This window comes from Melanerpes formicivorus, unplaced genomic scaffold, assembly GCF_026170545.1.
Source record: "Melanerpes formicivorus ecotype bairdi unplaced genomic scaffold, bMelFor1.0.p_v2 SCAF_116, whole genome shotgun sequence".
In the NCBI taxonomy this organism is placed as follows: domain Eukaryota; kingdom Metazoa; phylum Chordata; class Aves; order Piciformes; family Picidae; genus Melanerpes; species Melanerpes formicivorus.
This window is the reverse complement of record NW_027142468.1, coordinates 935,054-950,600: the sequence shown is the minus strand read 5'-3', so window position 1 is coordinate 950,600 and position 15,547 is coordinate 935,054. Positions and strand designations below refer to the sequence as shown.

At 57.0% G+C, this 15,547-nt stretch overlaps 1 protein-coding gene across 1 annotated transcript in view; it reads left to right on the top strand.

The window, feature by feature from the left end:
• LOC137456121 (hydrocephalus-inducing protein homolog) overlaps nucleotides 1–7,034 on the top strand; it is a 70,310-nt gene extending 63,276 nt beyond the window's left edge. The window contains exons 55-61 of the mRNA XM_068167427.1: nucleotides 392–543; nucleotides 1,898–2,090; nucleotides 2,754–2,859; nucleotides 3,443–3,703; nucleotides 4,318–4,460; nucleotides 5,155–5,373; nucleotides 6,856–7,034. Of these exons, the coding sequence (XP_068023528.1) occupies nucleotides 392–543; nucleotides 1,898–2,090; nucleotides 2,754–2,859; nucleotides 3,443–3,703; nucleotides 4,318–4,460; nucleotides 5,155–5,373; nucleotides 6,856–6,975 (1,194 nt within the window). The 3' untranslated portion in view covers nucleotides 6,976–7,034. The remainder of the gene's footprint in view (nucleotides 1–391; nucleotides 544–1,897; nucleotides 2,091–2,753; nucleotides 2,860–3,442; nucleotides 3,704–4,317; nucleotides 4,461–5,154; nucleotides 5,374–6,855) is intronic.
• The last annotated feature ends 8,513 nt before the right edge of the window (nucleotides 7,035–15,547 follow it).

Sequence of the window (15,547 nt, the reverse complement as noted above, 5' to 3'; positions counted from 1 at the left end):
TGGCAGTGCTGGGCTTAGAGTTGGACTTGATGATCCTAAAGGTCTCTTCCAACCAAAGCCATTCTCTGCTTTCCTTAGGCTCCCTGCTCTTTGCCCCTTCTCTTTAAAGGCCAGGGGCAGGTTCTTTGCAGGGTTCTCCATGCAGTCCCCACTTCCCATGTGTGCTGGAGGTCTGAGCAGCGCTGAAAGCAAGCTTTGCACTCCTGGGCTTGATGGCAGCCCCCTGGGGCAGCACTGCTTTGGATTCCCCCCCGAGACAGATGGAGCCTGTCTAGGGAAGCCAGAAGGGGGCCACACTGTCTGGGGCTGTTCCTCATGATCCTTGTATGGGTGAGACAGCAGCACATGGAGAAAAGTTTCCTCCTAACAGCCTTCTCTGGGCTTCCCCAAGCTGAAGAGCCACTCTGGCCAGGTGTTTGAGGTGGATCCTGTCCGGCTGTCCGTGCCCAGCTGCTCCCAGGCCTTTGCCACGGTCACCTTCACTCCACGGAAGGTGAAGAGCTACCATTGCACTTTTGAGGCCTCCCTCGATGTCCACACAAGGTAACTCACCTCAGGAGAGCTTGGGAGGGGACCTTCCTGAGAGCTTCTAGCTCTTTGAGTAGCCTTGGGTAGGGTACTCAGCGTTACAGCATCCCAGCAGGGAGGGGCTTGGAAGGGAGCTCTAGGGATCATCCAGCCCCACCCCCTGCCTGAGCAGGGCACCCACAGCAGCTTGCCCAGGATCCCCATGGCCAGGGGACTGTGGAATCTCTGCAGAGAAGACTCCCCAAGCTCTCTGGGCAGCCTGCTCCAGGGCTCCAGCACCCTCACCTCCAGGATCCCCTCTGGGGCTGCCCTTCTCCAGGCTCAGCAGCCCCAGGGCTCTCAGCCTCTCCTGCTGACAGAGATGCTGCAGAGAACTCAGAAGCTGTAGCTGCGAGATCCAGCAGAGCCGGGGAGTCAGTGCCCTGCTGTAGCCTGCAGCAGTGCCTGTGAGGGCAGTGGGACACTGACACTGGCCCAGGGTGCCCAGAGAGGTGGGGAATGCCCCATGCTTGGAACCATGCCAGGTCAAGTTGGCTGGGGCTCTGAGCAAACTGCTGGAGTTGCCAAGGGCCCTGCTGCCTGCAGGGGGCTTGGACTGGATGAGCTTCCAAGGTCCCTTCCAAGCCAAAGCATTCCAGGATTCTCTGATGCCAAGGAGCCAACAGGGAGTGGATGAATCAGGAAGCAATGGAGCTGTGTGCAGCTTCAGCTGAGCTGGAGAATGCCAAGGACAGAGGATTGTTTCCATGCCCTGAGCCAGCTGCCCTTGTTGCCTCCTTGTTCCTGTGCTCAGGAGGTGATCTGGTGGATCTCCTGGGGTGCATGAAGATCTTTGATGCTAAAGGAGCCATTGGATCCCCTCTAAAAGACCCCAGCTCTTCTGCCCTAGGCCCTGTGTGTGTCCTGGGCCTGCCTTGCCCTTGCCCAGCCCTTTAGTAGCTGAGCTGGGACTGGATCCATCAGTCTGCTGCCCTAAGGAGCAATTCCTGCTCTGAGCCTCTGTGGAGATCACCTTCCCTGCTGGGGTCACTGATTTGCCCCTTCTTGCTTGGACACCTTTTCCATGCTCTGCTCATGCTCCTTGCTTCTGTCTCACCTCAGCACAGCCAGGGAACCTGCCCCATGGCCTCTGTCACCTCCTCATGTCTCTGCTGCCCTGCAGGGCTCCTCTGAGTGGAATGGTTTGAACTGGTGCTCTGGGAGGCTCTGGCTCTGCAGAGCAGACTCCTCTTGGATGGGACTGGGAGGAGAGGGGCAAGGGGGAGCTGTGTCCTGGGGGCCAGGAGCCCCAGGCAGGGGAAATGCAGCAGGTGGCCCTGGCTTCACTGCTTGCCAAGTGAGCAGTGGCTCTGCTGCCCCTCTCCTGCAGCCCTGCAGCAGTGAGAGCACAGAGCCTGAGCTTTGAGATCAGCGGCGAGGGGAAGCTGCCGGAGGTGAGGGTCCTGCGCCCGGCGCTGAAGGACAGGAGAGGGAACCCCCTGCTGCTCTTCAGGAGGCTCCTGCTGGGGGCCTGGGAGAAGCTGCCCCTGGTCCTGCAGAACTCTGGCCCTGTCCCTGCCCAGGTGAGCAGCTGCTGAGGGAGCTCTGCTCTGGGAACAAGGCTGCTGCTGGGCAGGAGAGGGCCCAGCGCAGCCGGTGAGGGTGGGCAGGGGCCCCACTGCTCTGCAGGTGCCCTTGGAGCCCAAAGGAAAGCCTTGGCTTGTGCTCAGAGCCCCTCTGTGGCAGGAGGACGACCTCCTGAGCTTCTGCTGTGGCAAAGCAGTGGGCAGAGGCTCGTGCCTCAGCAGCCCTTCACTTTTGCCTCCACCTCCTTTGCAAGCTCTGCTGCTGTCCTTGCCAGCCTTGAGCCAGCCCTGGGCTTTGTGTTTTCCCTGCCTCAGGGAACAGCCTGGGAAGGGGCCTCAGAAAGTCTGTTGGAAGCCCCTGGCTGACTTCTGCTTGCCAGGAAGGGAGTTCCTCTGGGAAAGGGGATTTTGGGACCTTCTCAGGGAAACACAACTCAGAGAGTCAGGCTGGAGCCTTCCTGTCCTGCCTGCTTCTGTTTCCATCCCCTCCCAGTGTCTCTGGATGCCTGGCTTTGGGCTGGTTTCGCTCCAGCCTTGTGCTCAGAGCTGTGTTGGAAGGGGGGCAGCGTGCTGGGCTGCCCGTGGTGGAACAGCAGCAGTGTGGGCTCAGGCCCTGGGCCATGCTGTGCCCACCCCAGTCTGGTCCTGCTCTTTTCCCAGGTGCTGCTGGACCTGCTGGATGAAGAGGGAGTTTTCTTCTTGAAAGCCAGGCCCAGCACCAAATGCCTCTACCAAGCTGTGGGCATGAAGGACTCTGCTGGGGAAGGTGAATTCATCACCCATGAAATGTGGTCACTCCCAGAGGGAAAACTTGTGTCCTGCTGCTGGCTTGGCCAAGCAGCAAGCAGCTGTTGGCCAGAGCTTGTGTCCTGGGGCTCTCTGGGGCTTTTGCACATGGACTCTTTGCAGGGTTGATTTCTACCTGGCAAGCTCTAGGAAGCTTTTCCATTCTTATGGAGGTGGTGGGTTGAGTCCTGGGGGGGGTAACACCACTTCAGTGGAGCATCTGAGGTCTGTGCTGCATATGGGGAGTCCCCAGCCTGAAGGGAGGCTGCCCCTGAGCTCACAGCCAGCCAGCAAAAGCCCAAAGCACTCTGACTCAGCTCTGCTTAAGGCAGGAGCTATCTGGCTGCAGTTTGAGCCAGGGCTGAGCACTGAGCTGAGCTTAAGACAACTAACAGGGATGGCCCTGGTAGTGTCACAGCTTTGTGACCATGGGAGGAGGGTCTGGAAGCACTGGTGAGCCAAGCTGTGCTTAGAGACAGCTGGTTTTCAAGCTCCTGTTCCTTTTCTGGAGCATGGAAATGTTTGCAGTGCCTCACCTGTCCCTGGTGTCCATCTCTGTGCAGAGAGGAAGCCCCACACTGCTTCCCTGCTCCTGCAGCGTGGGCAGACAGCAGAGTTTGAGGTGGTTTTCAAGCCCACCCTGGCCCAACGCCTGGAAGGGAAGCTCCACCTGTCCGTGCTGGACAACCCCTCTGAGACCACCATCAGGCTGCTGGGGGAAGGCTATGAAGATGACTTCACCCTGGACAACATCCAGGGACTAGTGGCAGACAGGGAGGAGCAGAAGCTCCCTGAGAGCAGCCTGGAGGAGGACAGCCTGGAGGGTAAGAGGAGAGGCTGCCAGGGTGTAGCAAGGAACCTCCAGGGCTGGGCACACCTTGTGGCAGCACAGGGCTGGCCCAGATTTAGCAGCCAGCTGCTGTCACCTTTTGTAGCCTGCAGAGCAGCCTTGCTTGGGAGCCCCAGGGCAGGTGCCCTGTCAAGGGAGAAGTTTGCAGGCCAGCAGGGAGGGCTCAAAGGAAGCAGCTTTTGATTGAGGAGCTCTAAAAGGAGGTCTGCCAGCCCATGGGGTGCTGTGAAGAGCACATCTGATCATTTGTGTCCTCTCTGGGTGGACTGCTTGGTGGCTAAGGAATTGGTTGGATAGTCACAGCCAGAGGATAGTGATCAACAGCTCAATGTCCAGATGGAGACTGGTGTCCCTCAGGGGTCCATGCTGGGCCCAGAGCAGCCCTGCAGAGAAGGACTTGGGGGTGCTGGAGGGTGCAGATCTGGAGGTGAGCTGGCGCTGTGCTCTCAGCCCAGGCCCAGACATGTCCTGGGCTGCATGTCCCAGGGGAAGGAAGGCTTGGAGAAGGTAGAGCTGGAGTCCTGTGTGTCTGTGGGGGGCAGAGGGCTCTCCCCTCATGCTGAGAGCTCTCTCTCTCATTGCCAACAGCTGACCCAGGGGATCACATCCAGTTTGGGTTCTGTCCCGTTGGCACCCCCTGCACCGTGACCTTCACCATCGCCAACCGCAGCAGGGGGCAGGCCCTGCGCTTCCAGTGGCTGCCTGAGCCTCCCTTCCACTTCTGCCCCCAGGTGAGCTTGGTTGTCTCTGCTTTTCCCTGCTGCTCAGACCCTGCCTGGCAGCTTTCTGGGAGCCACCATGGAGCAGTGAGAACCCCTTTCAGTGCCACCTAGGAGATGCCATCCCTGGCTTTGCTGGGGCCAGAAGAGCTCCATGTTGTGGGACATGGCATCTTTTGGTGGTGTTCTTCTCCATCAAAACCCAGATAAATCCTCAGTAAGATGCAGTTTGACACAATCCCAGCATGGTGGGAGTTGGAAGGGACCTCTGGGAGTCATCTAGTGCAACCCCCCTGCCAAAGCAGGGCACCCACAGCAGCTTGCCCAGGATCACAATGGCCGGGGGGGTGTGTTTGAGTCTCTGCAGAGAAGGAGACTCCACAACCTCTTTGGGCAGCCTGCTCCAGGGCTCCAGCACCCTCACAGCAAGGAATTTTCTCCTCTGGCTCAGATGGAACCTCCTTGGTTCCAGTTTGTGCCCCTTGCCCTGTCCCTGGGCACCACTGAGAGGAGTCTGGCCCCATCCTCTTGTGCCCCACCTTCTAGCTCTTGATAAGCTTTGAGAGATTGTCTCTCAGGCTGCTCTTCCCCAGGCTCTCAGCCTCTCCTCACAGAGGTGTTGCTGGCACAGCTGCTCCCCACGCCCACAGCCTGTGATCCCTTGCCAGTGATCCCAGGTTGGTCTTGGCTCTCTGCTTCTCCCTAGGTGGGACACCTCCATGCTGGCTGTGTGAAGGACATCACAGTGACTTTGCAATCAGAAGTTGAGGTCACCTTTAAAAAGCACCCAGTGAAGTGTCAGGTGTCCAGGATCTCCTTCCAGCTGCCACCAGAGGAGGTCCCTGACTGGGATGACAGCCTGCATGCCATCAAGTGGGTGGATACCACAAGGGCCCCAGGTGCCACCTGGCCTGTCAAGAAGAAGGTGAGAAGCACAGCAGCAAAAGCTCCCTGAGCTGCCACAGGAAGGTCTGCTGATGGCAGCAGATCTCCATCTCTGCTGGCTGAGCTGCTCCTCCTGACAGTGAATCCATCCCTGAATGGGAACCAGCAGGATGTGTTAGAGGAAAGGATGCTGCTGAGGGATCTGAGGGCTCAGACAAGATGGGGAAGTCTCTTGGACAAGAGAGGCCAACCCTAAACCAAGAGCTGAAGTGTTGCAGTCTGTGTTGGATGGGAGCTCACAGTTTTGAACCCACTTGCACAGCATGGTGGGGGTTGGAAGGGACCTCTGGAGGTCATCCAGTCTCAACACCCTGCTAAAGCAGGGACACCCACAGCAGCTTGCCCAGGATCACAATAACCAGGGGGGGTTGAGATCTCTGCAGAGAAGGAGACTCCACAGCCTCTCTGGGCAGCCTGCTCCAGGCCTCCAGCACCCTCACAGCAAAGAATCTTCTCCTCCTGGTCAGATGGAACCTCCTGGGCTCCAGTTTGTGCCCCTTGCTTCTTCTCCTGTCACTGGGCATGACTGAGAAAAGAGTCTGGCCTCATCCTCTTGCCCCCCAACCTCCTGCCCCCCACTTTAGCTGTTGGTCAGCACTGAGCAGGTCTCCATTCCCTGGAGTTCAGATCTGGTTTAGATTCAGTGCCTTTGAACTCCCAAGGAGTTGAATCCCCTGCTTCTTGTTTTGGCTGCAGAGCAGCAGTAGCAGCACTCTGCTGTGTGTGCTGCGGAGCCCCCCAGCACCCTGGGGCTGAGCTTTGAGCGTTGTCTGCACTGAGCAAGGCAGCAAAGCTGGCCAAGGGTCTGGAGAGCAGGGCTGATGGTTGGACTGGACAATCATCCAGGTCTTTTCCAACTCCAACACCCTCTGCTGTTGGCTGTGGGGATCTCAGCAGCAGCTTCTGCTTTGACTTTCCTTGCCCAACACACTTCTCTTGGGTGATGGCTCTGCCCCAGCTGCTGAACCACTGCAAGACCTGGAACCCAAATCGTTTTGCCTAGCAGAGGCAGAGCAGTCAGAGACTTTCCAAATGAGTTCACTCCCAGCCCCGAATGCCCCTTCCCAGCCCCCAGCAGTGTGGTGGCTGCCCCACACCAGACATCTCTCCGGAAAGTCCTTTGTCCTAAAAAGAGTTTCCGGAGCTGTTCATTCTTGGGGTTCTCCACCCACAGCCTCCAGGAGGGAAACTGCAGGCCGCTAGGTTTATAGGGGCCAGGAAAAGCAAGGTCAGGCACTGGTACCCAGTGGCAGTTCCCACGTGTGTGCTTGCAGTGCTGGCGCTGCTGGCTTTGGTCAGCAGGTGACACACAGCCTACAGCAGAAGGGTCTCCTGCTGCCGTCTTCATGGGATGAGCCATGGGAATGTCCTTCCTAGCCCCTCTGTGTGGCTGCTGTTGGAGGCTCCCTGATCAGCCTGGCACTCAGGGCCCTGCTCAGTGACTCGACTCTTCTCTTTGCAGGTGCTGGAGCCAGAGGCAGAACCAGCTCACACTGTCTTGGAGAGCAGCAGCCGTGAGGTGCAGATTTTCCTCAGCGCTGTTGTCACTGGCTCAGAGTGTGATGAAGAGGTTATTAATTAATATGAAACACAGAAATATTAATTGTATTAATTATTAAAATCATTAATAACCACAATTTGATGTACATATTCTAGTGCACAGCTGTGCAATACATCCCAGAAGTGGTTTAGTATTTATCATTTGGACTCCATTGGAATATTTACAGAGTTAATTTCTATGAATCTAAAGAAGGGTGCAATTCCACTGCTTGTCCACCAGATGGCGGGTTGATGGGACATTGGCAGCTTTCTAACTCTAGAGAGAGACATTACAATGCATCAGAGGTGACTTTGCTAGACGCGGGTGCTTTGAACCAAATGTTAATGAGTAAGTGGAAAGCACGGGGGAAGATTCACTGTGTCCTTTGTTGTAGCAGTCTGCTGTCACCGGGCTGGCTCCTGACTGGTCCAGATGGTGACAGTGGGGGGCAGCCTTCTCCCTCCCACGGCAGCAGAGAAGAGATGGAATGGAGGCTAGCTGGCAGGCAGGTTCCCTTGGCAGGACTGTGGCGGCTCCCTTCAGATGGCAGGGAGCGGTCCTGTGGGATCGGCCTGGCAGGGCCGGCAGGGCTGGTCCCAGGATGGGGTCGGCCCTGTGGCAACGACCTTCGGGGCCGGCGTGGACAGCCCTGGGGAGGAAGTGCGGCTGCATGAAGCAGCGACTTCCCCTTTGCTTGGCTCGAAGGTGTGGACGGGACCCTATCGGAGTGGTCCCAGCTTTGGAGCACAGGGCATGGACTCCTCTTCTCTCCCACAACAGTGGCATCATGCAGGCATGCGATGAAGCACTGGTCCTGCTTGCTGAGCTGACACCCAGGGTTGTGCAGCTTGTTAGTCTGCTGCTTAAGGCTGAGGCAGATGTTTGGACTGCTGGACTCGGCTAGTCTCTTCCCTGGCAACTGGGCAGATCTTACCCTCAGGGGTCCAGTCCTCTTGAAGAGATGGCAGGGTCTTCCGGCCTGTGAGACTGGTAATACAAGGCTGTAGCTTCTCAGGCGCTCAGCGTATGTCACTCCTCTGGAGATACTCTCAGGGCCAAGGCTCAACAGGCCTGCCTGGATGCAGGCTTAAGAGCAAGGCTATGGCATGAGGTTAGGCTGGAGCAAGGAGAGAGAGCAAAGTGAAAGAGGGCAACGTATTTACAAGTTGGGGTAATACTTACAGGTTTCTTGCGGCTAGACTTGGCCAATGGGCATGCCGTAAACAATCGGCTGCAGCCTACAGGAAGCATGAAGCTAGAATGATGCCATACTTGGTATTAGCACCAGCATCCCCTGCCATGGGTGTGTGCGGTGGGCTGTGCTGCCTCGGCCTTTGTTCCCCTCATGAAAGGAGAGGGAACTTGTCCGCATGCTGGGACAGGTTTCAGTATCTGGGCATAATTCTGGGCATAGTGTGCCTTCACCACACTGAGCTCCACCCCTTCTAAACAATTCCAGTGGCTGCTAATACTATCCATCTCATCTAAAACAACAGCTACAATGAGTAAATAAAGTTCACAGTCCATTCTGGATACTTTCCGATGGAGATGATTCAGGAGTCCAGAAACCAGGCACCAAGAAAACAGAAAACAGTTTGTCTCTCTGCATTGCAGCAAAGAAAAGGAGCAGGGACTCTCAGGTGACTCAGGGCTCTCAGGGCTCTTAGGGTTCGTGCTCCGTAGATGCCTCATGGATTACTCCTTTGGGCACAAGGTTGTATCTGTACAGCACTCTGAACTGAAACTCTCTCAGCTAAAGTTGGATTTCTTTGGGGGATGCACTGAATTTCTCCATTCTCTTGCATTACCCAATAAGTGTGACCAGGACCTTCAGCAGAAACCAGCCCTTAGACAGGTTTGGCCTCTCCTGAAGGAGAAAATATCCAAACAGTTTTGCCTAACAGATCCTTTTCTCTAACAACAGGAACTCTGTCACCTTCTACCTTTCGGGACAAACCTGAGTGTGCAGGTCCAGCTCCATTCACTGAGCCTCTGCTATTTACCAGCCAGGTTGCTGCTGCTAGATGTTTCTCCCAGAGTGGTCTTCAGCAAACTATTGTAGTGCTCAATCTTCCCTGCAGCTGGTGCAGAGTAGGGGATGTGGAATATCCACTCCATGCCTGCTCTGTGGCCCAGTTCTTCACAAGATTGTTTTTGAAGTGAGTTCTGTTGTCTGACTCAATCCTCTCTGGAGTTCCATGTCTGCACAGGATTTGTCTCTCCAGACCAAGAATGGTGTTAGGTGCAGTAGCAGGAGGTACGGGGTGAGTTTCCAACCATGCAGTGTTTGGCTCTACCATAGTAAGAGGGGATTGGATGTGGCACTTGGTGCCATGGTCTAGTCATGGGGTCTGTGGTGACAGGCTGGACTGGATGATCCTTGAGGTCTCTTCCAACCTTGGTGATCCTGTGACACTGTGAAGCAATATTCAGGCCGGAGATTGTGAGTCAGGCCCAGACCTGGGGTTGGGAGCAGCGGGCAGGAAAGTTTATCACCCAGAACTCTGTGCTGGGTATAATTCTGTAAAGCCAAGGAACAGTACAAATAGGACCCAAGCACGGTGCCTGACACTGAAAGTGAAACTGGAGTACAGGTGGGGGATGCTGGTGCAGGGGGATGGGCGAGTGGCACACACCTGGCTGGCTGAAGAGGAGCCAGAGGCAAAGGCAAACAGGGGCCGGGTGACTGAAGAACCTCTCTGTTGAACTGCTGCTGTGAAACACAACTGAGCCCTGGCAGAGAAGCGATTGGAAACTTAGCCCATCCCCTGCTGGGCATCAGCACAGCGCTGAGTGGTCAGGATCCCTGCCAAACAGCTTTGGCTAGCTTTGTGCTGGGACATCTTTCCTTTGGTCTGTCTCCCCCAGCTTCTTGGGGCTCTGACTGAAACCTGTTTTGGGCCTAGTCCTGTCCACCCAGGACATCCTGCCAAGAGGTATTCAGCTGGCACTGCCTGGGCTGTGTTCTCTCAGCTCTGCCTTCAGCTGCCTTCCAGCTTTCTCCTGCTCTCTTTCCACAGGGGTTTCTCTTTGGCTCTCTGGCTTTGTTTCCCAAGTGCCCACAGCAGGCAGGGTTCCTTTGGCTTCTTCCTGCCCCTCCTGGGCTTAAGGGGGAGCAGCCATGGGCTTAGTTTTCCCTTGGACACAAGCTAGGTAAGCCTGGCCTGCTAAAGGCTGCTGCTGGGCCAGCTCTCAGCTGCCAAGGGAGCGCTGATCACTGCCATGCCCTGGTGCCTGGAGCAGGAGAGCTGACTCCAGGGCAGACTTTCCCAGCAGTTTCTGCCTGGCTGCTTTTCCCCCTCTGGTGTTTTTACAACTGGGTTGCACTTCAGCTGCTCTGAGCCAAGGCTGACTTCCTCTGGAGGCAGCTGTGCAGCCCCCCCAGACATCCTCTTAGCAACCTCCTCCTGTGTGGCTCAGGAGTGCCCTTGTTCCTGTGCTGCCAGGCCTCGGGGCCTGAGCCAAGCCAGCAGCACTGCTCAGGGAGTTTTGTTCCCAGGTGTGGGTTTGCCTCTGCCCAGGTCAGGAGGGACAGGGATCTGCTGGAGAGAGCCTGGGGTGCTTTCAGGAGCAGGCAGCTTGCTCTGTTGCTGCACAAGGGGCAAGAGAAGGGCTTGGGCTGCCAGAGAGGAGGGGATAGGATGGGGAAGTTGCACTGGAGAGGCTGCTCACAAACTCCACTGCTCCAGGGCTGTAGTGCAGAGCAAATAGACAGAAATCCCTGCTCTGGGCTCCACACAGAAGCTCCTGAAGCCAAAGCTTCACACAGACCTCTCTTTCTGCCAGGCCACCCACCCCCAGGCTTCCACGGCCCCCTCCCTGCCACTGCCTCTCTCCCCTCCCTTCCCCCACCGCTTGTGCCGCAGCACAAGATTCAGCCTGGCAGCTCCAGGCCCCAGTTCAGCTGCTCCAGGCCTGCTTGGCAGAAGCACCAATGCTGAGCAGGCCTCAGCTAAGAACCTGCACATCTTCCCAGGAGGAGAGAGGAAGGGAAAAGGGAAGAAAGGAGCTTTGCAGGCAGTGTTCCAGGGGGGCAGGACTCCTGGGCATGGAATCCAGAGGTGACACTTTGTGGGACACCTCCTGGACCTTTCTAGCTGCTGGAGCTTTGCAGTTCTTCAAGGCAAGCAGCCTCAAACTGCCACAGAGCCCAGCAGAGAGCTAGGAGGATGAGGAGGGGACTGGACCATCTCTGTGCTGAAGAAAGACTGAGAGCTCTTTAGTCTGGCAAGGAGAAGGCTGAGAGGGGACCTGCTCACTGTCTATCCATATCTGAGGGCTGGGAGTCAGCTGGAGGTGCCAGGCTCTTCTCAGTGGTGCCCAGGGCTAGGCCAGGGAAGAGGAGGCACCAATTGGAGCACAGGAGCTGCCACCTCCACAGGAGGAGACACTTGTTTGGGGTGAGGGTGCTGGAGGCCTGGAGCAGGCTGCCCAGAGAGGTGGTGGAGTCTCTTTCTCTGGAGCCTTTCCAAAGCCAGCTGGCTGCATTCCTGTGGGACCTGCTCTGGCTGCTCCTGCTCTGGCTGCTGCTGCACTGGCTGCTCTCCAGAGGTCCCTGCCAGCCCCTAGCAGTCTGTGATTCTCTGAGCTCCTGGCCAGCTTTTCCCCTAGCTGCTTGTCTGTCAAGCAGGACATTCTTTGCAGCTGCCATTTTCTTAGGAGCTCTCTTTCCCTCCTGGCCTGCTCTGGCAGTTCAGCAGGGGCAGTGCCAGCAGCTGCAGGCAGTGCTCAGGTACCCCTGGCACAAAGGCACAGGTGGTTGGCTCTGCAGCTCAGCCATCCTGCTTGGTGCCAGCTGGGCCTCACAAGGTGTTCTGCTCTGGGCTGCTCTTTGTTTCTTGACTCAAAGCTGTCCTTATGTTCTGGCAAGGGCAGAAGCTCTTCAGGAGCAGGAGTGAGAGTCACTCAACTGAACTCTGGCACACAAAGCCTCCAGGCAATTCTTAGACCTTCTTGAGCCTGGAGCCTGAGGGCAGGCTGTGAACAGAGTCAGGGCTGGAAGGGACCTCAAGGCTCAGCCAGTTCCAAGCCCACTGCCATGGGCAGGGACACCTCACACCACAGCAGGTTGCTCACAGCCACATCCAGCCTGGCTGCAAACACCTCCAGGCAGGAGGCTTCCACCACCTCCCTGGGCAACCTGGGCCAGGCTCTCACCACCCTCATGGCCAACAACTTCTTCCTCACAGCCAATCTCAATCTCCCCACTTCTAGTTCTGCTCCATCCCCCCCAGTCCTATCCCTCCCTGACACCCTCAAAAGTCCCTCCCCAGCTTTCTTGGAGCCCCCTGCAGATCCTGCAAGGCCACAATGAGGTCTCCTCAGAGCCTTCTCTCCAGCCTGCACAACCCCAACTCCCTCAGTCTGTCCTCACAGCAGAGCAGCTCCAGCCCTCTGCTCCTCCTCCTGGCCCTTCTCTGGACACCTTCCAGCCCCTCCAGAGCCTTCCTGGCACAGAGGCTCCAGCACTGGCCCCAGAGCTCCAGCTGTGGTCTCAGCAGAGTGGAGCAGAGGGGCAGAATCCCCTGCCTGGCCCTGCTGGCCACACTTCTCTTGCTGCAGCCCAGGCTCTGCTTGGCTCTCTGGGCTGCAAGTGCTCCCTGCTGGCTCCTCTTGAGCTTCTCCTCCCCCAGCACCCCCAAGGCCTTTTCTTCAGGGCTGCTCTCCAGCCAGTCCCTGCCCAGCCTCTAGCAGTGCCTGGGATTGCCCTGAGCCAGCTGCAGGACCTTGCCCTTGGTTCTGTAAACCCCCAGTCGAAAGGAAGGAAACCCCAAGCCCCAAAGAAGCAAGCCTCAAGCCACAGGAAGCAAACCCCCAGCATACAGTCACCAACCAAAGTGTGACCCAGGAGGACAGCAGGTGGCTGCTCTATAGTTTGGTAAATTCATGTGAAAGTCTGAAACCCTCTGGCAAGTGCTGACAAGTGAAAAGGAAATGCAGCAAGAATTAAGAAGAGGCTTTGTGCATTTGGGGGTTCATAGGAAGGAGGGAAGGGAGCATTTTCCTGGGGTTTACCTTCATCTGTGGTCCTTGAAGGCATACATCATCTAGCCTACACCATAGATGGGCAATGGGGATCTTACTACAAGAATGTAGTTTAGCCTGGAGAAGAGGAGGCTCAGGGGAGACCTCCTTGCTCTCTCCAACTCCCTGCAGGGAGGTTGTAGCCAGGTGGGGGTTGGTCTCTTTTCCCAGGCACCCAGCAGCAGAACAAGAGGACACAGTCTCAAGCTGTGCCAGGGGAGGTTTAGGCTGGAGGTGAGGAGAAAGTTCTTCACTAAGAGAGTCATTCACCATTGGGATGTGCTGCCCAGGGAGGTGGTGGAGTCCCCATCCCTGGAGGTGTTCAAGAGGGGACTGGATGTGGCACTTGGTGCCATGGTCTAGTCATGAGGCCTGTGGTGACAGGTTGGACTTGATGATCTCTGAAGTCTTTTCCAGCCTGGCTGATTCTGTGTTTCTATGAACACCAGAAGAAGCCCGTCCAATCCAACACACTGTCTCTAAGCCATGACTATGGAGGGCTCAGAGGAGATGCAAACATCCTGATGCCATCAGCAGGTGTTGACCCCAAGTGCTAACGTGCCACTGGTGTCTGGAATGCATGCTTAATGACCCAAGCTAGCCTAAAACATTCTGCCTGCTTCAAAGTCTTCATGTTGCCCTGGATGGAGGCACTGTCAGACCACAGAACAGAGAAGCTGAGGTGGAAACAAAACTTTTTCCCCAGATTTATTAGGACCTGAGTGCTTGATGCTCTTCTAGTGCACCCCCATGCCTCCTCAAAAGCCTTCAGTGTCTGCAGTGATGGAAACCAGCCATACAGGAGCACTCAGGTCCAATTTATGGCACTTAGCTGAACAAAAGTCAATCTACTAACCTTGTCCTCCAGTTTCCCCAAATGAAAGCAGAGCTATGTGAGCAAAGAAAGAATCCCTGGGCAGTTTTGGTAATAAGAGCTTTTACTGCTTTGTCAGGGACCAGAAATGTTCTCTAATGAGCTACAGGCTGGGGACAGAGTGGCTGGAGTGCAGACAGGCAGAGAGGGACCTGGGGGTACTGGTGGACAGGAGCTGAACCTGAGTCTGCTGTGTGCCCAAGTGGCCAAGAGGGCCAATGGCATCCTGGCCTGCATCAGGAAGAGTGTGGCCAGCAGGAGCAGGGAGGTCATTGTGCCCTGTGCTCAGCACTGCTTAGGCCACACCTGGAGTCCTGTGTCCAGTTCTGGGCCCCTCAGTTTAAGAAGGACATTGAGGAACTTCACAGTATCACAGCATCAGAGTATCACAGGCTCACAGTATCACCAAGGTTGGAAGAGACCTCAAGGATCATCGAGTCCAACCTGTCACCACAGACCTCATGACTAGACCATGGCACCAAGTGCCACATCCAATCCCCTCCTGAACACCTCCAGGGATGGGGACTCCACCACCTCCCTGGGCAGCACATCCCAAGGGCCAATCTCTCTCTCTATGAAGAACTTCTTCCTCACCTCCAGCCTAAACCTCCCCTGGCACAGCTTGAGACTGTGTCCTCTTGTTCTGGTGCTGCTTGCCTGGGAGAAGAGACCAACCCCCACCTGGCTACAACCTCCCTTCAGGGAGTTGGAGAGAGCAAGGAGGTCTCCCCTGAGCCTCCTCTTCTCCAGGCTAAGCAACCCCAGCTCCCTCAGCCTCTCCTCCCAGGGCTGTGCTCCAGACCCCTCCCTGGCTTCATTGCCCTTCTCTGGACACCTTCAAGTCTCTCAATGTCCTTCTGAAACTGAGGCAAAAGAGCCTCAGGGTCACCAAGGCCAACCCAGAACCCTGCTCTGCAAGGGTCACCCCTCAAGCATAGCCCCAAGCACCACAGCCAAACCACAGGAACACATCCAGACAGGGATGGAAAGGCTTCAGAGAAGGAGACTCCACACTTTCTGTGCTTGGATCCTGGCTGGGGAGGAGCTGGGCAAAGAGGAATCCCTGGGGAGCTGCTTGGCAGCTCAGGGGCAGCCCGAAGCCCCCACACTGTCCCCTACCCTGTGAGGGCTGTGCCCCCTGGGGGCCTTCAGGGAGTCTGTGGGGCTGGAGGTGCCCTGAGCCCAGGGGCTGGCACAGCCACTGTCCCTGGGGCTGGCCCTGGGGGGCAGGGTGGGGATGCCAAGTGCCACTTGTGGGGTACCTCGGTGCCCCAGAGCAGCTGTCTGTGTGGGCAGAAGCCCTGCCTGGCACTGCTGCCAGCGGCCCAGGACAGCCCCAAGGGCACAGAGCTGGCTGGGCACGAAAGGCAATCCAGCAGCCTCAGTGCCACCAGCCCTCTGCTCCCCAGAGCCTCTGGCTCCCCAGAGCTGGCACCCAGGGGACATGGGGCTGCAGGGAGGCCTCTGCCCCGGGCCTGGCTGGGTGCCAATGGCCTCTCTGCCTTCCTCAGAGCCCTTTGCCCCCCGGGGGTGGGCAGCAGGCACAGAGCTGATGCAGGCAGCAGGGCAGGCAGAGCAATCTATGCCTCAGGCTGGGAGTGAGGATGGGGACCAGGTGCCTGCAGCAGAGCCAGGGCAGCAGGTCAGGACCTGCAGGGCAGGATTCAAGAGCAGAACCTCTCAGCACTGCCCTGCAGCTCTCTGGTTCCCTACTGC